The sequence below is a fragment of the Falco cherrug genome, chromosome 2 (genome assembly GCF_023634085.1).
Source record: "Falco cherrug isolate bFalChe1 chromosome 2, bFalChe1.pri, whole genome shotgun sequence".
NCBI classification, from domain to species: domain Eukaryota; kingdom Metazoa; phylum Chordata; class Aves; order Falconiformes; family Falconidae; genus Falco; species Falco cherrug.
The window spans coordinates 69,435,053-69,458,540 of NC_073698.1; the positions used below are offsets into that span (position 1 = coordinate 69,435,053).

The 23,488-nt window shown below is 41.0% G+C and overlaps 1 protein-coding gene and 1 non-coding gene across 2 annotated transcripts; both read left to right on the forward strand.

The window, feature by feature from the left end:
* The first annotated feature begins 30 nt into the window (after window positions 1-30).
* On the forward strand, window positions 31-22,778 carry RNF149 (ring finger protein 149). Its single transcript, XM_055701292.1, has 9 exons — window positions 31-641; window positions 6,987-7,237; window positions 10,100-10,168; window positions 13,030-13,112; window positions 13,582-13,678; window positions 14,187-14,216; window positions 16,328-16,523; window positions 16,903-18,990; window positions 22,167-22,778. The coding sequence occupies exons 1-8, from the start codon at window positions 182-184 to the stop codon at window positions 16,959-16,961; spliced, it is 1,245 nt and encodes a 414-aa protein (XP_055557267.1). The 5' UTR covers window positions 31-181; the 3' UTR covers window positions 16,962-18,990; window positions 22,167-22,778.
* LOC114017427 (small nucleolar RNA SNORD89) lies at window positions 19,306-19,421 on the forward strand. Its single transcript, XR_003562485.1, has one exon. It is a non-coding gene; the product is annotated as a small nucleolar RNA SNORD89 (small nucleolar RNA).
* Window positions 22,779-23,488: the final 710 nt, after the last annotated feature.

Consider the following 23,488-nt stretch of genomic DNA (forward strand, 5'->3'; position numbering starts at 1 on the left):
CCCGGCCTCCGCCTCGCCATTAGCCGTGGCGGCGGGCGGGCTCCGCCCGGGGCGGGCACGGGGGTTACCTGCGCCGCGCGGGGTGGCCGCGGGTAGCGCGAGGCGCGGCGGGCGGCGGTGCGGCTCTGCTCCCGCTCCTCCTGGTCGCGGCGGGCCGCGTCGCGGCGGCGGCGGCCGGGCCATGGTGCGGCGCGCCCGGCTGGCGCTGGTGGCGGCGGCGCTGGTGGCGCTGGGGGCGCCGTTGGGCCAGGGCGCGCGGGCCCTGGAGTGGTACACGGCGTGGGTGAGCACGGTGTACGTGGAGCCGCTGAGCAACCGCACGGTGCAGGGCAGCACGGAGAGCGGCCGCTACGGGGACAGCTCGCCCAAGGAGAGCGCCCAGGGCCTGGTGGGCATCCCCCGCGGCGCCTCGCCCCGGCACATGGAGGGCTGCGCGGCCGACACCGACTACGACGTGCCGCTGCTGCCCGGCGGCCGCGGGTCCGCGGAGGGCGACCCGCCGCCCTGGATCGCCCTGGTGGCCCGCGGCGGCTGCACCTTCAAGGACAAGGTCACCAACGCGGCGCGGAAGCGGGCGGCCGCCGTGGTCATCTACAACGAGGCCCGCTTCGGCAACAGCACCGTCTCCATGTCCCACCTGGGTGAGCGGGGCCGGGCTGGGCGCTCCCGGCGGGGCCGGGGGGGGGGGCGGCTGTGGCGGGCGCCGGGCCGCTCGGTGGTGCGGGAACGCGGCTCTGCGCGGTGAGGCACGGGGGAAGGCAGAAATCCCCGTAAAAACGATGCAGAGAGCCCGGGTTTTGCTTCCTCTTCCTTTAAACCGCGCTGCGAGGTGCTGGGACCGGCCTCTGTCTGCCCGGTTCACGCCCTGGCGCCGGGGAGGAGATGCGCGAAGCCACCGAAGCGGGCAGCCGGGTGCCGGGCTGCCGGGGGGAGGGCACGGGGGGCGCCGGGGACACGGCTGCGTGCAGCGCTGCCTCTTTGCTTTGCACCCCCTGCCAGAAGGGCTCCGGCGGTGCAGGTAGGCCGCCGTCCGCAGGCTGTGCGGAGACGTGCCAGGTACCGTGGTGATGCCTTCTGGCGCCTCTGAAGGCAGAGCTGTGGCGGCTGGAAGATAGCTTTTGGTACAGGCTTCGTTGTAACAGCTTCGTCGTCCTCTCCTCCCGCGGGTCTGCAAAGGCTGGGAGAGAGGTTTGAGTATCAGGTAATTCTTAAATGCTTGTAAATGTGGTAGGAAAACCGAAGCCTGGAGAAGGATGTTGGCTTGGCTTGTCCAAGCGTGCAGGTGATCTGTAGCCTGCGGAAGAGATCTCTGATTTTTGCTGAGATAAGAACCCAGATGTTCTGCTGCTGCAGTGTCTGATTGGGCTACGACAGGAGTGTCTTGCTGGATTTTTATGAGCGTGACAACATCAAATGCTTGAATCAAAGGGGAGGGAAAAACCTTGAAACTGCTATAAAATCCCTTTGCGTTTGTAGACTTCCGAGGAACTGGAAGATCTTCAGAGGCAGCTACAAAGACAAAACAAACCAAGTATAAAAAAAATAAAAATGCTTCAGATGTGTGCTTTGCATGGTCCTGTAACAGTGAGTTTGTTAATGTCCAGGCTGTCGTTCTTGGTTGTGAGGAAGGGGATGACCAGGAATTTGGGTGAAGTAGAACTGAAAAAACCAAACTTACTTTCTTTAATATAGTGAGCTGAAAAATCTCGGTTAGAGACCTGTTACTTCATAGCGTGTATGATATATTGGGTAGAAACCAATGTATCTCTATTCTTGGAATACCAAGTGGCCACCAGTTTGCGGGTTGGAAGTGGGATTACCATTCCTCTTAGCCTCGTGCTTGCTTGGGTAGGTCAGCCTGGCCTGTCTCTTGTGTTCTTAATCCACTGTGAAAGTGGAGGTGGGATGCTAGGGAAGATGTAATGTTGATCTCATGTGGCAGTTCAGGTACTCTGGTTAATAATTCTTTCCTCTTCACCTTCTGTCAGTTTTTTTCCTGTCACTCTGTATTGGCCAGTCAGTAAAAAAATTATCTTCCTGCCTATGGGAATTTTCCCACATTCCTCTGTATGCCCTGGTAGCCCCTCAAATGTTATTTGCTCTTTTGTGGAATCTCTTCCTCCTCTTCTCATCTTGCTTATTTTGACAATACTTTACGTGTCTCTTGTCTCTCTTCTGTTACCTCTGTGCGGCAGAAGACCTCTTGGGCATATACTCAGGTTTGGACTTGCTGTTGTAGTTAAGATCTGTAAATGGTATAAAGAGAAGCGCTCCCTGATTGCTGGTTGTCTTTGTTTTGTTTTCTCTTAAGTAGGCAGAATGCTGCTGATAAAGCTCTACCTGTGTAAATAGTGTGATTTAGTATTGTGTATATATACAAGAATATACTTACTGACTTAACAGATGCAGCTTGGACCTCAGGATGTTTTCGATGGGGCAGGAATACAATATATGGCAATGTAATCACTAACTCAGCTGGAATCAAAAGTCTTTGTCTCATGGTTGAAACTTGCATCAAACATGTGAATGTTTAAATTTTTCAGTGCATTTTGGGAACATAGGGAAGAATTACTGTTAGTGTTTTAAATCCTGGATTTTTGTGGAGGCGGAGGAGAAGTCTATGGAGAATGGGCAAGAAAGAACATGGAAGGTAAAGCTGTATTTCACAAGATCCAAGTTTGCCATTCCAGTAAAGGGATCTGCGAACTGATACATGAGGAAACAAACCCTACTTCTGAGAGGAGTGCTAAGAATAAATACTCTGGGAAATCTGCAGTGCTGTAACTAAGGAGTGGAGTTACATGCCTAAGGAACATCCACTTAATGGACTTGCAATTAATGGCACTGAAAGTTATGTGAGGTGTAACATGGTTATGGCTGATAGAGGCGCAGTCTGAATTACGTGAGGGTGGTAAATAGATAACCTTTTGATCTCAAAGTTTAGTCTTCTCGTTCTTCTGAAAAACCTGGCCTTTGAACTTTCTGGTGGGTGATGTGTGTGCTGGTGGTGGTGGTGGGATAGTTTGGTGTTCATAGACACGTTCCAACTTGAGTAAAAAGAGATTCTTGATCAGGCAGAGAAGTGTTTACTCTAGCTGGTGTCAAAGCATTTGATAAAGGACAAATGTTCCAAATAGTCTGCAGTTTAGTTATTGTTCGTGAGTACTTTATGAGCTTTGTGAGTGCAGTGAGTAGGATTTTTAATTAAAGTTTTGGGACAGGAGAGTTGAGAGTTTGAATATGTAGCCTTACAGTCATGTCCCTCCTTCCAAAAGAAGGTTTTTCAAATATGACTACTGATGTGTCATGTTTTTCAGGCCTTTGCCTTCTGCTTGAATTATGTTGTTCAAAATGCTGGATGACTTGCCTCCTTGAGAGAGGTGATGGTGAAACATCTTCTTCACGTGTGGCTGAGGAGGTTTTTTCCAGTGGAAGATACTCATTTTACCCAAATGACCCAAGGAGTTGTACTTCAGTTATTGAATCTGAATAATATAAACTCAGACTTAAGTTTTACAGGAATACAGACTTTGCAGCCAGTCTTAACTCTGTTTATTTTTGGTGGTGGTGGTGAGGCTTCAAATTCCTTTCCAAAACCAGAGTAAGTATTGTATGTAAATATTAGCTGGGAGTGGGTGGGAGAGGAGTCTGGAGAGGCAGGGTGTGGAGTACTGTGGAGAGCAGGCTGAAAGTTAGAGGCTTGGTGCTGGTTTGAACATTTGTGGGGGGCAGGGGTATACTGCAGTGGAAAGAAAAAAGGTCTGGTTCTGTATTTTTCCTGTTATACTTCATGCTGGGCATCCAGTCATCTTGGAATCTCCTCTCAAGCTAGGGTTTGGTGGTCCTGATCAGAGTGTAAGCGCGATACCTTGAAGGCTACGAAATAAAATATGATTGTGCTTGACACGCAGAGGGAAGGGAGAAAGGAGGGCTGACTACAATAGTTTGATAGGTCTCAAGTGGAGCTTTGGTGTGTGGCTTGTCAATTTAAGGGAAGCTTGGGACTTGAGTGTATGACTTTGGCTACATAAAGAAAATGATCTTTGATTTGGTGTAGCTTTGCCAAAATACACCCAACTGGTTCTGCTCCTCATTGTCCTGTTTTTTTATGCAGGTATATTGAACAAAACAGATGCAAACGACTGTGTACTCACAATACTGTAAGCTCTTGCCAGCTCCAAAGCAGCAGTTAGGGTTATCTTGGCTTGTAATTCAGCTCTGCTACACTCCTTTCAGCACTACTCGGGATTCTCAGATGGTGCATAACTTCTGTATTACTGATGCTTTCTACTGAAAGCTTCTGGATCTGTACCACTGAAAGGATGGATCTGAAATCAGTGGCTTGCTTAACTCAAGGAGCGACTGTATGCTGTTGAGCTGCTATGTTGTTCAGAGGAAGCAGGAGTAACTTTAATGGCAGGCTCATCACCAAGTCTTTAAAACCGTTAAAATGCTTTTAACAGGCATTTATTTAAAAATGTATGGCATACTTGTGTTAATTCTAAAACTGGAAGGTGTCACAGTGTCTAGCAGCCGTTGCACAAAAGTAGCCTGACTTCCATTTCAAGGAAATCACCGGCTGATAGTTGGACATGCTAGCGACAAAACAGAGAAGGGCATTACTGTTAGTTGTGGGGGTTTTGATACTTTTTTTGATAGGAATCACACAGAGCATTAGATAGCAGGATTAAACTGACTCAAGATTGCGGGATTGAGGAAGAAACCTTTATTGATTGAAAAATCCAGGTTGCCTCTAATCTTGAAGCCTTCTTTTCTTCCTCAAGCTTGAATGAAACCACAAATCTTCTCAGGACTCCTGTACTGTTTACTAGCCATCCTTAGGCAACCTTCTGTTGTTTGTAACTCTTACAGTTGATTAAGGACGTAGGACCCAAACTCCTGATTTAGTTATGCAGATAACAATTCTCAGCAATATGAGATAAACTTCTGCTTTCATACATTCCTTTCTTGTGAACTCCCTGTGGGGTTGTGCAGGATCAGAAAGCAAGGAGTGTTTCATGTACTTTTTTCTGTGAGATTCATGTGTGTCTCTGGTAATGCTTTCATGCTGGTTCAGAGAGGAGAATAACATTATCCAATTCTTAGTATGCTTGGACTTGTGTTGTGTGAATCGGCACATTGTTGGTGAGTAGAATTAATTAGTGGAGCCTTGTTTCTTGTGGATTTGTCCTGTTTGTCTTCAGCATTTTTTTTTGTATCTCCTCATGCACCCACCAGGCAAGCCAACACGAGCTGGGTGGGTGCCTGAGGGGAGACAAAGGTTGGGCCTTTCCCCAGTAGCGCCTTTTTCCTTGTCTTCCTGCACCATCCTCAAAAGTTCCAGAAGTGTAGCTCTATTTGGAAAACCTGCTCTTTTGCTGGGTCTAGATCTGGCAGATGGGTATGTTTCTTACAGTAGGTGACCAGAAGTGGGATGGCTGCGTAAGGTGAAGCTGAAAAAAGGTAACTGACATTGAGGTAGGAGCGTTATTCAGCTAGTAACTGGAACCTCTAGTGTTTTATCCACAGCAGACCATCTGTACATCATGGAGGGAAGAGCTGTGAAACCTCTGGGAATTCCCCTTGGCGTGGTAGCAGAGTGGCCAGGTCAACGAGGTCATGGCCAGAACTGGCTCAGCTAAAGGAGTTTCTTTAAAATATTTCAGGCAAATTAACTCTGCCTTAGTAGGCAGAGAGGTGGATGAGTCTGGAATGCTGCTTTGAGTTTTGAAAATTGCCACCTGATGTAACATTGTAAATTAGGCTACCATTTCCTTTAACATAGCTTCTCAGTAGTGGACCTAGCACAACCAGGAGGGAAGAAGGCTTAAATTTACAGTGAGAGGTCTTGTTTCAGTTGAGTAATCTTGTAAATCTAAAAAGGTAGCTGTGGCATTACAGCTTTAGCTTTCCAGCTAGGAAAACCTCTCTCTTCTTTCTTCTTCCTCTACTTTCTCTGTCAGATTACTTTCACTTTTTCTGCAAGGTAGGCGTGCAAAGCAAGCTGTAAAGCTATAGTGTATAACAGTGTTGGTATGCACAAAGTACAAACTATTCCAATAAAAATAGCATAGACCAGTAAAAAGGGGACATTTGTAACAAATATGTTTGTTTGTAATTTACTTTGTAATGGATGTGTTAGATGTTTCTGAGGCAATACTGGAGATGCTTCCCGACAAAACGGAGTAAAACTCTAGTCACAGAGGATCTTTGGTTTCTGCCAAAAGTATCTTGACAGTATCATACTGGTTTTGGTGGCAGTATAGTGCTTAAAGCTTTTTGTAATTAGGTACTTTTTCATATGAATTGAGTGCTTTCAAGTCCTACAGAATAGAAAAATGCTTTGGTTCCGGGCTCCCCGAAAGAGTCCCAGAGTATTTCTAACAAGTTCTTGTTGTGAAGTCACATTACATTTTGAATATTTAGTATTGAAGAATCTTTTAAGTATTTCAATGTTTAATGTAATTTAATTTTAAATATCTGAATATCTTTTCTCTTTTTGTCCACACATCCAGTGTAACTGTGCTACAGATTCAGATTGAAATTCAAACTTAATAGAATGTGTCTCTCTTCATGGTATTCACATACTGTCTCCATCTGCAGCTAAAATTCCCACACTGACGAATAAAAGACCAGCTGTTCCTGATTTGCATGTCAGAACTTCAGCAACTTCAAGATGAGATGTGTATAACTTGTCTGGTTTTTGCATGGTGTCCACATCCCACCTCACTGTGTAGAATGAGTATAGGGCCTTGAAACAGTAAAGATGCATCTGTTGGAGTTTCTTGCATTTGAGATGTTCCTAAAGTAAATAAAGGGTTCTTTACTAATAGACTTAACATAAAAAGTCTGCTATGCCTGAAAAAAACTCAGTGGGTTTCCTGTAACTTTTCTCACTGATCTTAAGAGGTCCAAACTAGCATCCAGCCAGAATGCCTAGTTTTTACTGTGATGACTGACTTTTTTTTTTTTTTCCCCTCCAACAGGAACAGGAAATACAGTGGTGATAATGGTTGGCTATCCAAAAGGAATAGAGATATTGGAGCCTGTACGAAGAGGGATCCCAGTAAAAATGACTATTGTTGTTGGCACACGACATGTGCAGGAATATATTAGTGGTCAGTCAGTTGTGTTTGTGGCCATCGCCTTCATCACCATGATGATTATATCACTTGCTTGGCTCATATTTTACTATATACAACGTTTCCTGTATACAGGATCACAGTTTGGAAACCAGGTAATAAGAGATGACGATGCTTTAGAGTATTTATGATCTTCTCGTGTCAAATCAGTTGCCTAACTTTTCTTGTCTATTGAAGCATTCTTGAAAATCTGTGCTTTCTGGCTACTTTACTCTCTGTGAATGCTATTCAGTAATGGTTAGTGAGGCTAGTAAGCAGTGTGCTAATTGGCATCGCAGGTTTGGCTAGTTATAATTATTAGATATGCATATGAAGTCATGGGAAGTATATTTAGCCATTTGTCAACAACTGAGTAAAGGCAGCTTCTTGTAGGACTTGTCACCTAACTTAACTTCCTTCCTTTTGACACTAAAAATTAGTTTCATTCTTAAGTAATTTTCATCCTGAAAGTACTAATTTCCCTAACTAGGTTTTTGTAAATTGTAAGAGACCATGGTAAATTTGTTTCTTAAGGCCCAGAAGTAGTTAGAATTTTTGGTTCTAAACCTTTATGAAAACTACTTGTAATCCTGCCACTTCACTGTAGAGTACTGAATAGCAGCAACCTAGAAAGGGCATGCGTGGTGAGATTCAGCTCTCTTGGACTACCCAAAGTGCTGAGAGTGGTGGGAGTACTGGGAAGACTAGGAAGCAATAACTTTGCTCCTTATTTACCCTTTCCATATTCCCGTTATTTGATAGGTTAAAAGAAGTCAGCTTTACTTCTTTCCCTGTGGAAAGTACTTCATCCTAGAGTAATTTCGGTTGTAAAGGGACCTCTGGAGGCTATCTGGTTGAAACCCCCACATTCAAGGGAGTAACTTACCTGGAGCTGAGGACCTAGTCCCCCTGAGTTTTGAAAATATCTTAGCATGGAACTTCCCTGTGCTTGTCAACTCTTGCACATGGGTTAGGTTCCTTCCATGGTAATCAGCAAGCTCTGCCATAGTTCTCCACTAAGTGAAAAAGAAAGTTGCACGTATTTTTCTTGGCAAGCATTTCTCTTTTTAATCCTTGGTTCAGAAAAACAAAAAATTGTTTCAAATGGCTGCTTATCACGTGGACTTCCCCTGCCTTCTGCTTGAACGTGTAGATCCTAGCTTTGAGGGAGGAGTGAAGGGAATTTTTGTTTGCCTTCAGGAGTCTGAGGTCTGATTGGGACTTACAGGACTCTTCTAGGAAAATAATTAACTTCTTTTTTCAGTGACTGAGGATAACATGTGGGACTTCTGTATTGGTTAAATTTGCGGTTTCCTTTCAATGTTGTTTCCCTGGAGTTTTTTCTACTAAGCTGTAAGCTTTGAACTTTGATTCTGAGAATACTTTCAAGAAAACAAAATTTTTGAGAAGGATTTATTGAAAAAGGAGTGCGTTTTTTGTTGTAACAGTTGCTTGGTGAAGAAAGCTGCTGCTTCTTGTTGGGTTTATGATAGTACATGGTATGGGAAGTTCACAGGCTTTATGAATAGTTGTAACAGCATTTTTTTTTATGGTGAATGTAATGTTTACCAGAAATACGTACTGCAGACTCTTAATAGATTTTGCCATTGGGCTTGTCATACAAGTGCTTTTCAATTCAATGAAATTGTCTAGTGCTAGAAGGTTATGCCACTTTCTCAGTTATCCCTCTTTTAAAATGGCCATTGAAAACAAAAATTTGTGAAGATCTTTGTCAAGATTTTTCTTCAGGAATCTTAAAATAATTTTGGAAACAAAAAGCTACTTTTCTGACCCAAATCTTACTTTGCTTGGCTTATTGACTCCAGTATAATTAAAACTTGGAGTTAACTATGTCATGCTTTAAAGCAAGCTGCTGTGTAGCTGCTAAGTTAAGGTGAATATGGGTTTCTTAAGATTTATTCTAACATCAGTATAGCAGTAAAACTTTTTAAGATCTCCTTGCTACTGATGATGAAACAGGACTGTGCAGAAAACCCTGAGCTGATACAGAAGGTGGAACAGACTGCTGCTGCTGGTTCTCTGTCCATTCCTGCGAGAACCTTCAGACTAATTCTTTTTAACACTACAAAAAATAAAAATTCCAATTTTCAATACTGTAAGTTTGTGGAATGATATGTCGTAATGATCACCACAGAGGAAAGTTGCCACTTTGGGTTTTTTGTTCCTTTGTGGTATTTCATCAGTGGGGGCTTCTGCTAGACAGGTCAACATCTGTTAATTGGGAGCGTTCAGTTTCTTAGTCTCTAGCAAGTAGCTAGTACTTTGTCTTCAAATACAGTACCGCTTTATTTCCTTGCTTCCCTTCTGAGCATAAGTAGGGCTGTTACTGTACAGAAGTCCAGTATGGTGTCGCATGTTTGTTAAGCCTTTCTTGTCTTCTCCTTTGCATAATGTATCCTTTCAGTGCAGAGCTTTGTATGTGTGAGGCAGCGTTTAACTGAGGGGAAGTATTAATAGCTACAAGCAGCCTTTTGACCTGGTGGCCAGCTGTAGGCTGCCCGGCAGGATTCCACCTTCTCTCAAGCTGGTGCAAAACTCACGGTGTGCTTGCTCACAGGCTTGCCTAACTAGAAGCTCTGGTTTTACGGCTGTTGTTTCAGCTCTGATTGCCTCTAAAGCCTACATTATTTCCAATTGTCCTGTGTGGGAAGGCCCTTAATACAGGCAGTCATGATACAAGGCTATGTATGTCAACTTGATCTGCATAGTTCTTGGCTTGTTGAGTTCATTCTAAGAGCAGTACACTTGTAGATATTTGCTGCTGCGCCCCTAGAATGCAAAACTTGCAGTTCTTCAACATCTGCTGGTTGGAAGTATTTTGTGAAAATATTAATCGGAGATCAATGTTTTTTTATATGCATTCAGAAGACTTAGTAATCCACATGGAAAATACTGAAAAGCTTTAAAACATAACTCTGAAAACAAACTTGTATACTAATACTTAATCTTTATTCAAGGGACATAGGAAAGAAACCAAGAAAGCAATCAGCCAGCTTCAGCTGCATACTGTGAAACGTGGAGAAAAGGTAATTCAGTGGCTTTGGCTATTGCTGTGTGATTTAAAAACTGTTGTAATGGCTTCATAGAATTTAAACTAAAATCCTCACAACATAATTTCAGTGTGACAATTTTAGGCTTATTTTAGGGCCTTTGCTTAGAAGGCAGAATTTGAAATTTAAGAGTCAAATTTGAACTACTTATGAAATGTAAGGCTGTTTTGTTGCAAATAGTATCTGGTTATACAGAATGTCACAGGAGACCACAGGGCTGATACTGCAAAGATGAGGAAATGTAATACATCTTTTCAGCACTTGAAAACATCAACAAGTGGATTGCAAAATACTTCCTAGGACCTATTGATTGCACAGTTCTTACAGCTGCTGTAATGTTTTGTTTTCTTAAAAGAACATCCATCTTTTTATTGATCAGAAGGCCTTAGAAATCCAAAAAGCTTTGAAAAATGAAACACTTGTTTCATCTTTTAACATACAATACATTAAGGAGCTGTAGAGACTTGAAGCATAAATTTTTTAGAAGTACTTTTCTATGTATTGAAAGAGAGCTGTTCTAAAAATTAAACAGCTTTCAAAAGGTTAGCTTTGACAGCATATGGCTTAAACTCATAGCTGTATTCTAGTAACTGAAGTAGGAAAAGCCAAGGTTTTGAAAGAAAATATTGTCTTAGTTTCAGGCAGCTCTAATCCTAGATGCTAAATTAGCTTCTGACTAGACTTCTGCTACTACATGGGCATTTTTTTTCCCCAGCCCTTGTTGTCTTTGATTAGTTTTTACTTAAGGACTGATTTGCTCAGAGATGGAAAAAAAAGGATTAGGGGTTTTTAATCCATGAGTAAAATTGAAGTGAGAAAGGACATTTATGTGTAAGAACATTAAAAGATGTAGTTCAACAGAAGCTGTTCAGCTTGGGTTACATGCTACAGAGAATGTGTCTTTCATTTAGTAAATCAGTTTTGAAACTTAACAAAACCTAAAACCATCTTTGAACTTGTATTTTTTCCTCTTATACATTCAGCATGTTTAAAGTAGCATTTTACAAGTATTTGTAACTTTCTGATGGAATTTAGAATATAATTAAAAATAATCTATTTCAAGCTGTGAACAGAGGGATATTCATGCTTCTCTGGTCATACAATGTTGCGATCAGAGATCAAGATGGAATTGAACCAAAACTTGGGTAAAGCAGTATCAAAGCATAACATCAGCATAGGAAGAAATGGATGTAAAATGGCCATGATAAAACCTATGGTGAGAACCACAAGGAAAATATTAACTGCTTTTAACTTGATGTTCAGTAGACCTCTAAAAAGGATTTGTACCGTGAGATTTTTGCGGTGTACCAGATAGTTCCTTCCCATTGATATACTATTGACTAAAATAAATAAAATGGGGGGAATGTAAGTTTTTACACGCAGTATGCTGGTTGTAACTATGAATGCTTCTTAAGTGACATAGAATGAGATAAGGTTAAAAACTGTCTGTTAAAATAAAAGTTTTCTGCTTGGTAAATCATGTCTGCTAATTTGATTTGAATCAGCCTACTATCAGGAAGTTTATGTAATTTACTGATGCAGAGGTACTTTCATGAATTAATACAAACCTATCTGGAAAACAGTCCTATCTACTCTGTAAATGTACATAGTTCCTTACCTTTAAATATTTCTTTTCAGGCATTTAAAAGAGTATGTTTCTTTTATTGTGACACAGTACAGTCTTTCATTATCACTTCACTTGGGGTTAAGGTATTTAACTAAAAACAGGTCAATATTTTAAAAGTGTATTTGCTATCATGTAGGTCTTTCCTGAGAGGCTTATGGGATTACTGTAAAATGGACACTCATTTGAGTATGTGCTACATATGGTGTGCTTGGATTTTGCCTCTTGTACAGAATAAAACAAATATTTGTTGTAGAATAAGTACTTGTCTTAGCTTTGCTTCTGTAAAAAAATCTTGATTTGATTTACTTGGGAATTTAAGGTATTAATTATGCATGCAAAGGAGGGAGGTACTTGCCTGGAACTTGAAAGTTTGCTTGCATTAGTAATTCATTTGAGTGAATTTTTTTAATTAAAAAAATTTAATGAAATTGAACTGCTTCAGTAATCAGTAAACAAAAAACTTATTTCTTATTTTATAGGGGATGAAAGGGATGAAATAGGCCCACTGTCGGTTCTTCTAATACTCATGTTTTATACAACCTAATTTACATTGAGTTATTTTTCTTGAATCTGGAGATATCCATCACTTTGCACTGCAGCTATAAGTATTGCTTCAAGAAGACAGTAAGACCTGTTAGGAAAGATACATAAACCTTAGAAGGGAACATACTGAGGTGGGGAAATACAGTCAAAATGCAGTCTCTCTGGTGTGAGCTTGGACAGAAGTTTTAAACCATCCCAAGTTGCATGCTTCAGTTCTCTTGGCTACCAAGGGATATCTGCTAGGATGTGGCAGAAAAAAGTGAAAACTGGGGAAGAAGGGATTTGCGGTATTCAACCCCAAGAATGAATTCTAAGCACTTGCAAGTCTTTGGGACCATCAGTTAAGAATTCATTGTTTTCATCTGTGCTGACCCCTTAAAATTTCTTCACTTTGTAGTTATTTTGAACTGAAATTTTACTGTGCTCCCATGAGCAAAGCCAATGTTTGAGACTTAAATTACTTAAGGTACCATGTATAGCTATTCAAATTGGAAAATCCAGGTTTGGCTGCTTTAGTATTTGGTATCACTTGATCAGATCACCTCTTGTTGGAATATCGAGAGGTATTTTTATTTGCTAAACCATTTTATACATATTAGTTATTACACAAAGCTTGTTCTGTAATGAAATATGCATGTAATGCATTTCAATGTGTTGACATATTTAGGGTTTAGATGTTGATGTGGAAAACTGTGCTGTGTGCATTGAGAACTACAAACTGAAAGACACTGTCCGAATTCTGCCATGCAAGTAAGTTGCCGTAATTATTCATTCCTCTTTAGCATGTTTTCCCTAAGAAATAGGTGATGAGCTTTCTGGGAATTCTTCTGAAGCTCTGGTAGCAGAGTTGAAGCTGTGCCATTTGTTTGCCCTGTTACGTGTTGAAGGGCATTGGGAGACCATGGAGCGGTTTGGATCTATGTAGGAAAAAGGAGCAATTGGGAGAAGTGTAGGATTGAAGTAGAGCTTTAAGTTAGAACTGTACACTGTTGAACTGGTAACTCTGTGGTGTTTGTGTGGTTAGTAACATCTCTTGTTTCAGAAAGCTAATGTGAAAGATGCTGTTTCCAGAACTGTCTGTCCTGTTAAGTTAAGCAGTACCTAATTGTCAGGGCTATAATGGAATGGGTTTATTTTTTAATGTGGTAACTTGCACGTTGTTTGAAGGAATAGTGTGTGGCTTTCATGGTAAGTTCTAAAGGGCGTTTCTTTTCTTTAGGCACATCTTCCATAGAACATGCATTGACCCTTGGCTTTTGGACCACCGAACTTGTCCAATGTGTAAACTAGACGTTATCAAAGCTTTGGGATACTGGGTATGTTGCACACTTACTTAATCTTCAAGGTAGAAGTACAGTGCAGGAGGAAAGACTTCATGTTGTTCACAATGAGAACAGTTGTTGCTTGACGAGGCTGAAGAAGCTGGGCAAAGATGAAAGAGTAATTGGGTGAGAACCAGAAAAACTAAGGGAATTTTACAGCTAAGAACTTAAACAGTGTATTGGGCAGCTTATGAATCCTCTGTGTACTCTTCTGTGATAAACCAAATTTTTTTCTGTCTCCAGCTGATGATAGGAAAGAAGTTGAAGCAGAGGTGAGGCAATTTGCCTTAATACAATAGATCTAGAGCATGTATTTGATCTTGTTGAGAACTGCGATTCAAAGGAAAAAAAGACAGTTTTTTTCTATTTTGAGTGCTTGTGTACTACCACATATGCCATGTTTTATCACTGTAAATGAGCCAGTACTTAGAACCTTCCTAAAGACATTCACCAGAAATTGGTTAAGTAGAGAAAATGATGTGCTCTCATTTCTTTCTGACAGCACCAGAAAAGAGAGATGAAGACACATGCGGTAGGTTACTTGGTCACTGTTGATAAATAGTCTTGAGTTCAACTAAAATGGCGTAGGCATGAATGTACCTCTTTTCTCTTCTACCAATCTTTGGAGATCTTCAGAAAACAGGGGTGTTCCTTGGTTTCAGGGACCTTCCTTTCATAGACTAGGTCTGCATTTTGACTAGTTTTTCTCCTGTTTTGTTGCAGAGACTTAGCAGGTCTGTGGAGGAGTTCTATGAATTTTTTTTTTTTTTTTGGTCAGAGGTGACAATACTCTTGCTATGCAATATATGTACCAGATTGTGGGTTTCTGTGTAAGTCACTTTACCCAAGAGTTGCAACCTTTTTGTCATGTGAAATAGCTATTAGTACTTAAATATTATGTTAGCAGCCTATTTTTTGTACACTCTTAATTGTTGGAGGTGATGTAACTTGTCATGTGCAGAAGGAATATAGCCTTTTGTATACAGGCTGAAATACTAGAAGAACTAGAACCTTTATTCCTGAATTCATGCTGTTGCAGAGAATACTGATACCAGGCCTAACCAGGAGGCATAATACCTCCTCTGCATGTTTGAAAGCATGTTGAATGGGATTGCATTAAATACAGAAGCTCAGTTCTGATTTTTAATGGAATGGGAGAAATGTGTCCTGTTCGTGCATCAGTCCCTAATAATGTGGGAAGTCGTTCAGGGTTTTTTAGCCTAATTTTCAGCCTGATCCAGGTTTCTCTGTCTAGTTTGTAGAGTGTGTGACTTTTTCACTGATGGGAGGAAAAAAGTGTGAAGAGCAAGGCAGCTTCTTACAGCGCTGTGCTTGCTGAATGACATAACTGCAGACAAGAATGAGCAGCCTTACTATAGAAATATACTAAACCTTCTGCAAAGAGGCTGAAGGCTCAGTTTGCTTTTATGGAGAAAAAAGACTTTAAATGCTTCAAAATTTTTAAAGGCTCAAAGTAGAAAGGAAGCACTAAGTCTTACTACCTAGTTTTTGTTTTGTAAATAGTGGACTTCAGTGGTCTAGTTCTGCATTACGCTATTCCTTGCAAGAAAAAGAACTGCAGTTCAGCATGTCTGACTAAGTAGAGCATTGCTGTATCTTGTAGTTTCACTGCTTATTTTAACTACCCAAGCTGTGGAATCCAAAATCATGAATGCTCCCTTCCCACACATGTAGAGATTAGTATCACATGCCTTCACTTGTGTGCAATTGTAGCAGTTCTATAGCTTATTAAAATTCAGTTTCTTTCAAAATAATAGGTTGCTTTGGTGCTAAAGAAAGCAAGCCTAGAATTTCTTAAGTCTTAAGACGGGTCTTTGCTAACTGTTTGAAGAGAGGAAAAATACTTGTTATGAAGCCCACAGAGTAGCTACTTGTACTGCAGTGTAATTGTTTATGTATAAATAATGTCAGTCCATCAGTGGCAATGGTTTAGTGAAGGTGGTCTGTTTAATTGTAAGAACAGAGTTGTGCATGTAGGACTTTGAATTAACTTTCAGAATGGATCAGAAATGGTTCATGCTATACAATGGGTGAAATAAATCCCTTTGCCTGTGCTGCAGATGTTTGTTCCTGCAAAGTGTCAAGCCGGCACGTTTGCATTTTTGGAACAGACAGAAAGTTAGGCTGGAGGTAGAGGAGGAGGGAAGTTTGTTGTGATGTCATATGTTTGCTCACTCTGGTTAAAAAAAAAAAAAAAAGTCTAACTTTGCCCAACTACTGTCATGAAAAACAGAGGCTTCCACAAACTCATGAAGGATCAGTAAGTTTCCTCAGTGAAGCCTTTGTATGTGCTGAGCCTGCTCCTAGCCAGACTGCAGCAATACTGTTGCTACGGTGTTGAAATACTCCATCCAGAAGGCTGGCTGTGCTGACTCCTCCTGTTGCTGCTCTTAGCTTTGGGGTGCATTTGAAAAAGTGGCTTTTCTTTTGCTTGGCTTTGTTTCTTTGCAGACAATAGCACTGGAAGTGGACACTGCTCAACAGTGTACCCATGAGTGCGTAGATAATAGGCAAAAAACTGGTATCTTTTCCAATAAGGTGAGGTTACAAAGTGGTAACATGGAGGAATGGTGATGCCTAATGGTAGACAAAAGTGTCAGTTAAATATTTTTCATTTTGAAGGGGGACCCTGAAGATGTACTTGAAGTTGCAATACCTGAATCGATAAGTGGCAGTGTTTCAGTCGGAAGTCTGAGTATTGCTTTACAAGATGATGACAGAAATGAAGTAAGCGAATTGTCGGCTTCCTCCACTAATGAGTCTGTATTACAGTGTACCAGTTTAAAAGAGGATGCAGGTGAAACAACAGCATTACTTGGTAAGTAGCAATTAACTTTATCACTTGACATTCCATAATGCCATTCGTTGCATTAGAAGAAGCCATTCTCTGATGGATGTTAGTAGTGTTAGTATCGCAGTGGGGACCAGACTGAGTGGAGCTGGTTACAGATGTTCAAAATACAATCACCTAGGTTTTTTTGGGAGAATTCTGTTGAGCTGGAGAAAACTGGTCTTGAGCAGGGGTGGGGGGAAGATGTAAACAGTGTCTTAGGAGGATTATTTACCCAGAGAATCCTAAGAACCATAGGTATATATGAACATGAAATTTGTTGCTGGAGTTTGGATTAATGTAATAGATAAAATGTATTAAAATGGTAAATCAATGATCAATTTTTCTTTTAATTTCTGACTTCTAGATGTGGATGTCAGTAATAACCGGCATGGAGATCATCTATCTAATGGAAATTCCCACTGAACTGCTTAATGGAAGATACCTTGAATAGACTGTTGAAGAACTATTATTTTTTATTTAATTAGTATGGACTTTTGTCTAGTTAATGGAAAAAATAACAATGTAAATTATTTTACCTTTCAAACTTTTCTAGCTGGTGTTCCAAAAGGGCTAATAACTAAGAATTTTGTACACAGGAGGATTTTATAAAATCTCCTCTGGATGTCTCATCCTAAAAAAAGATGCAATAACCCTTTTTCTGTAAGCATTGTTACAATGTCATTGTGTTCCAGAGGGCTTTAACAAAGATGAAGACTAGGCAGTGAAAACAATGTAGAATGTCTTAACAGATATTTTGGATGCACTATTTAGATTCGGTATGTACACATGGAGAACACTTACAAGACTACAACTATTAAAATGTTCTGTTGTAATTGGAGATGGATAGGCTTAGAAAAGACATAATGTAATCTTGAAGGAATCAAATAACTTCACGGATATGTTGCATATCCTTTTTTTTTTTGTGATGAAAAAATTGCTAGTTGCAACTTTCCTTAGATGTAACAAATACTAATTTGATCTTGTAATGTGTTCTGCTCGGAGTGGATGCTGGGAGAAAAGGAGACTTTCTCCATCTTGCTAGCTTTTTATACTGAATTTGGCAGTAGTAGGTTGTGCTAGGTGGTCTTAACGTGCTGAGCATGTAGACTTATTTAGGTATATGCACACTGGTTACCTCTTTCAATCTTAAACTCAGTAGAACAGAGGTAAAGGGCTAATTATGGCTAAAATATATTTATTAGTCTTATTTATAAGAATTTACTTCCTCCTTATTCCTGTTCCCGTCCTGTCCCACTTCATTATGTACAAATTGAAACTGTTTCTTAGGCTCTACAAAGTTTGGGGTTTTTTGGGGGGGGTGTTCTTTTTTTTTTTCTTTTTTCCCTTTGCATGGAGATGCTGGAATTCTTCTCTTGGATATTCCACATTAAGAGTTTTGACTAGGTTTGCCAATGGCTTTTCCTTTCTTTTAGATTAGCAGTATTGTGCCTTATAGTAAAACACTTAAGAAACCTGAAGCATCTGAGAGTAAATATAAACCCTGGCATCTCCCATTATGACCTCTTACTCAAATATTTATATACTGTAAGTGGTATAAGGAATTGCTAAGCTGTTTCGTAAAGAAATACACATATTTAAAACACTACTTGTTAAGAGTGTTAAGTGAATGGTTTAGGATTTTAGCATTGTCATGTTATAAATAGTATACATTCCTCAATTTTCTTCTGTAAAGCTGTTACTACAGGTTGCTTAAAACAGTGTCTTTTACTAGACATTTGTTTTAGGGTGTGTTTTGTTTTTAATATGTATATTTGGAATGTTTTTAAGAAAATATGCAATTGTTTTTCTAACTTATATTGAGCTTCAGTAGAAGCAATAACTTTTTTAATTTTAGAATGAATGTTCCAGAAATGACAGAGGTTTCAGCTGGGGAAATATAATCTGAACTTCTACTTCACGGAGCAGATGTTTCACTCTAAATTTCCTTTAAAAAAATCCTATTAATGCCTACTTTAAAGAAATAAATCTGCCTCTTCCCTGTAGGAGTGTAACTTATAGGTTTACTGGAAAAATTGTCAGGTTGTAGTTCTGATGTCACCAGCAGGTGCAAGTTTTTGTGATGCCTTTATCTTTCAAGAAGCACATGAGAATGGAATACGACTGACCAGCCATCTCCAAAACTGAACAAGTTAAAAAAAAAATAAACAACCCACAACTAAACCAGACCATGTATAGGGACATTTATGTCTCCAAAAGAAGCTTGTCAACATTTCTAGAACTGCCTTTTTAACTATCTCTTCACTATTAAAAACTAAGTCTTCTCCCTCTTCCTTAACACAAAACTGAACATTGATGTAGTAAATGTTGAGAGGGTTTAAACTCTAGCTCAAGGAGGAACCAAAAGGAGTTGCCAAGAGAAGTCTTGTCAGCCAGTGGATTGTGTCTTGCTGATACCTGCAGCACAATATTCATGCTGGAGAGGAGAAATGTGGTAAGTACTTCAGCTTTTACCTAACAGCTATAGAACCAAAAGCTTTTTTTAAGAATCAAAGCTGAGATCTGGCAGAAAGCCATACGACTGCTAAAGGACCTGCAAACTGAAAAGCACGCTTATGGTATCTGAAGTGTACTGACTTAAAACAATGTCAGAGCATGAAGATTCCTGGGTTATGTTTCTAATGCTGGTACTATACCTGTTTCATCTCAGCCTTTTACAAAAGTAGTAACTTGTAAGTAGGTGTTTCAGTCGAATATGGTTCACACATAGTTAATCTGTGCAGTTAGGTCTGGTAAGGCCAGCTGTGCTGCTGAGGAATGATGACAATAAAAGGCCGAATTGCAGTGCCTCCAGCAAGCAGTTTGCTCTCCTTGGAAGCACAATGACAAAAATCTTCCGAAGCGAATCATTAGTCTGACCTCAGTCAAAAAGCTGATGTGTATTAACAAAAAGAGTGGTAAGATAAAAAGTACAGGGCAGGGAAGAAACAATCTAGAGAGCTTAAAACAGTAGCAGGAGAGGATTAGAAATGTGGAGCATACGACCTACTGTTACAGCTCAGCTAATATATAACTTTGAGTAAACAGATGTAGGCAGCTATAGGTAAATAGAGGTTCCCAGTCTTTGTTGATCTGGAACTACTATGTTGGATCAAACTGGTGTTTCTAGCACTTTACCTACCAAAAGCTGCTGTGAAGGTCAGAACTCACGAGTCTTGCCCTGCCCTGCCCCTCCCGAACCCTTTTGCAGGATAGGTGCCTTGTGACTCCCTTCCCTACCTTTGGAGAACCTTTAATCTGATTCTTGCACTTAGGCTACCTGCGAGCCGATGCTGTATGTCTTGTGGGTTCCTTCTGCACCCCCACCCCCCGGCCTTGATCTCTTTTTCTCTTCCTGGCTGCATGTTTTTCATAAAACATGCAGGAACTTGTCCGAGACCTGTGTCCCTTTGTCAAGATCTTGCTCGAATCGGGCAGAGGATTTCTTACTAGAGGCATCCGTGTGGTGTGATGGTGTGTGAAGCTGAAGCACAGCGCCCAGGTGAAGTGGACAGCCCCCCAACGTGATGTTGAGGAAGTCAGCTGGGAAGAATCCCTAACAGGACTAAGGGATGTTATTGTTGTAGGATAAGTTTTGTTCGTATGGTGTTCGTCAGCACGGCTTCATTAGTTTTGCTGTTATCGTCAGGGAGAAAATTTCTGAAGCTGCAGTGATTTTTAAAAAGGAGCTATGAACATGTCAAAATGGTGTTTAAAGTGAAAACTGCAGGCCCCGCTTTGTTCAGAATTTTTCGTTTATTAATAATAGTCTACAAATGTCAAACTAGAAAACAATGTTACAGTAACTGTTTAAACTAGCTTCAGCCTTCAGACTTGATAGCAAGCAAAAATGAACCATAGACATTTCAGATCTAAATGCATGTTAATAGTGAGTTAATTATCTGCAGTACCAAAGTCACTAGAAAATTTTTATTTTCTTTTACTAATGACCCCTAGACTTGCTGCTGCTTTGACTCTAAACAATACTTGGAGGAGATTCTTTGCAAGTACTAGGGAAGTTAGATTAGATAGCAGTAACTCCTTCCCCCCTGAGTATGTGAATATAGTCCAGTAACCTGTTGCCAGTAATTAGTGCTAGATTCTGGAGGTATGCCAGAGGAGTCGTAGGATAATTTAACTACAGTGAGAATGCTTTTAATCCATGCTGACTTAATAAATTGGGCATCAGTATATTCTGCCAAAGCTGGGCTGTTACACTTTGGGAATTCTGATCCTGTGCCAGGGTGTAACTGGCACGGAGAGACACCATTGCAACAACTTTGTCAAACACACAAAAACTTTTTTTAATCACTTACAGATTCAGGAATGGTTGTCCAGGTTTTCTGCCTGGCCTGCTAAGCTTTCTCCAAGACGAGCTAGTAGTAGTTGCGCAGAGAAGGAGCCCAGCAAGTGTGTGGCAATGGTTACCCCACTTCCCATGCCTTGTGGTTCAGCGGATGCCTGAGCAAGAGGCAGTATCTGTGTGTGCAGGGTTTTGATAAGCTCGATCGGAAGCAAAAGGTGTTGGTTTTACATTATACCAGCAACAAATAGGACCCAAAGGTTGGGCTGAATATTTAGCTGCCCCATAAAAGCAGACTTCTGTCTAGATACACAACTACTGTTAGCAGTACCAACTGTACTTTGAAGCATACACCAGTAGGTTAGGAACGGCATTCTGAATTTGTGTAACACTATTTCAGTTGTTAGTGTAATAAAAATATGGGTTACCAGCACTGGGTATGTTGATGTGTAAAACTGCGAACTGTTGCTCAACAGAGTCTTTAGCATCCCGAATCAAGCCAGTAATGATGATATTGTGGTGAAGGTTAGGTGGGTGTTTGGGGGTGTGTGTGTGTGTGTTTGCTTTTTGGGTGGGGTTTTTGGTTTGTTGGTTGGGTTTTTGGAGTGGAGAGGTTGCATGTGTAGTTTTCATTGGTTTGATTTTCAGCACTTGGCATTGAATTCAGTGTTTCTGTGCTGGACAAAGATACTGAGATCAGTAAGAACATACTGACCCTGCAGCTTTAGAGGTGGAACTGAAATGCACTAGAGGAGTCAGTGTCTCATTGGGTTAACCTGAAGGGAGTGGAGTTCTTGATGTTGGCTGCTGGGTGAATCAAATTGTGTTGGCAGCTTGACAAGACTGTTTTCTTCTGTGTGTCTCCTTTCAGCCACCAGGCTGGGAGACACTTTGCACAATGGCTTGGACAGATTTAATGGCTTGCTGTTGCAAGAAGAAATAGTGGTCCTTTCTAGTTTTCCTTTTCTCCTCTAGTTTACTTGCTCCTGTCTCACATTCAGATTAAGAGTATGTGATTCATCTTAAGAGGCAGAACACTAGATTCATCAAAGCTGTACTTTGACAAGCTAGGAAACTGAATATCCTTACTGAGTTTTAGAGCTGGGCTAAGAGGATGAGGAGTTGGGGTGGAGGAGGGAAGAGCAAGACTCCCCTTGGGTAAGTTGAAGAGATGCAGTTTATAATGGGGCCATGGTGAATTACAGTTCCTGAAATGGAAGGTAGCAGCAGCATTTATTTTTTTTCTAAACAGAATGGCTGTAAAAATTTGTAACATGTCTTCTGTCCTTGCAACTGATCTTTACTAGGTGTGTTCTTTTCTCTCCTAGGTGATGTGAAGATTTGGGAATTGGAATTGTAGATTAAACATGCACAAATCAAGCTGAAGGCTTTTGGTTTTGTTCAATACAAGTCCTGATCTCTCTCCTCTGATATCCTGCTGTATTGCAAAACTTGATTTGAGAAAGTTTTAAAAGTAGAATGTCTCTATAATTGCATGTGTTTGTGTGAAGAATGCGTTGCCTGGAAACTGTCTGTTATACTTCCATTGGACCTGAAGCTGCTTTTCACCATCTGAAACATGGTAATAATACTGCATTTTTAAAAGGAGCATATTCTTCTTAATTCAGAAGAGTGAAATAATTTGAGTTTTCATCATTTTGTGAGTCTGAAGCTTAAGTCCAAAACTTTGAGGCCAGTTACTTCTACTATAAACATTTGGACTTGCTAGTCTGTCAACAGGTATTCACAATTGACTATCTTTCATGGTAACCTTGTAATAACTTGGTTGCATTGTTTGGATTAAGCACTGGGCTATGTCTCTTCCATTGTGTATGTACAACTGTAAGAATGTCAAGTTATGCATTGTTGTAACTTAATGGCTAAAAGCTCAAGCTCTGTAATAAATTATACAGACCTTTAAAAAAAGCACTGTAAAAGAAGCTTGAGGGTTTTGTTTTCTTTGCTGTGCTTAAAGAGCTCCAGGCCACTCAGCGCTAGCCCAGCACAAAACAAACTTAACTTCATGCTGGCTAGCTGAAGAGGCACATCTTTTCAACATGTGGCATTTTTTCTATGTAACCACTACCTGGCTCTGGGGGTTTAACCCTGGGTGGCTACTAGATACCCCCCCAGCTGCTCTCACTTCCCGTGTCCTTATTGAAGAGGGGGGGAGATAGAAAAACTCATGGGTCAAGATAAGAAACAGTTACCAGCGCAGGCAAACCAGACTTGACTAGTTTATTGCCATTTAATAACAGAAGAGTGCAAAACAAAGATGAAACTAAAACTACCCTCCTTCCTAGGCTCAGCTTTTACTCCTCTCTTCTGCTTCTCCCTTACCTGTGAGTGGTGGCAGGGGGAGGGGGAAGGAAGGTTGGGGTCAGTCTGTAACAATACATCTCTGCTGTTCCCTCCTTGACCTTTCCCCTGCTCTGTTGTGGGCTTCCCTCCTTCCTCCAAATCCTACTCTAATGTGGATACTTTCCAGGGGGTACAGACTGCTTGAGGGCATCACAGAGGTGCCCCCAGCCTGGCTGAGGGTATCGGCTCTGCCAGCTTGTACAGGCTGGCGCTGGCCGTGCACAGCACTGGTCCTGCCTTAGAATGGCCACCCTGCAGCCCCCCCAGTACCACAACCTTGCCACGTCAA

What these genes read in the sequence shown, in the direction of transcription:
- RNF149 (XM_055701292.1), top strand. Translation starts at nt 182, where the DNA reads ATGGTGCGGCGCGCCCGGCTGGCGCTGGTGGCGGCGGCGCTGGTGGCG. An exon ending in CGTCTCCATGTCCCACCTGG is followed by an intron (nt 642 to 6,986) that starts GTGAGCGGGGCC and finishes CCCCTCCAACAG; the next exon opens with GAACAGGAAATACAGTGGTG. An exon ending in GATCACAGTTTGGAAACCAG is followed by an intron (nt 7,238 to 10,099) that starts GTAATAAGAGAT and finishes TCTTTATTCAAG; the next exon opens with GGACATAGGAAAGAAACCAA.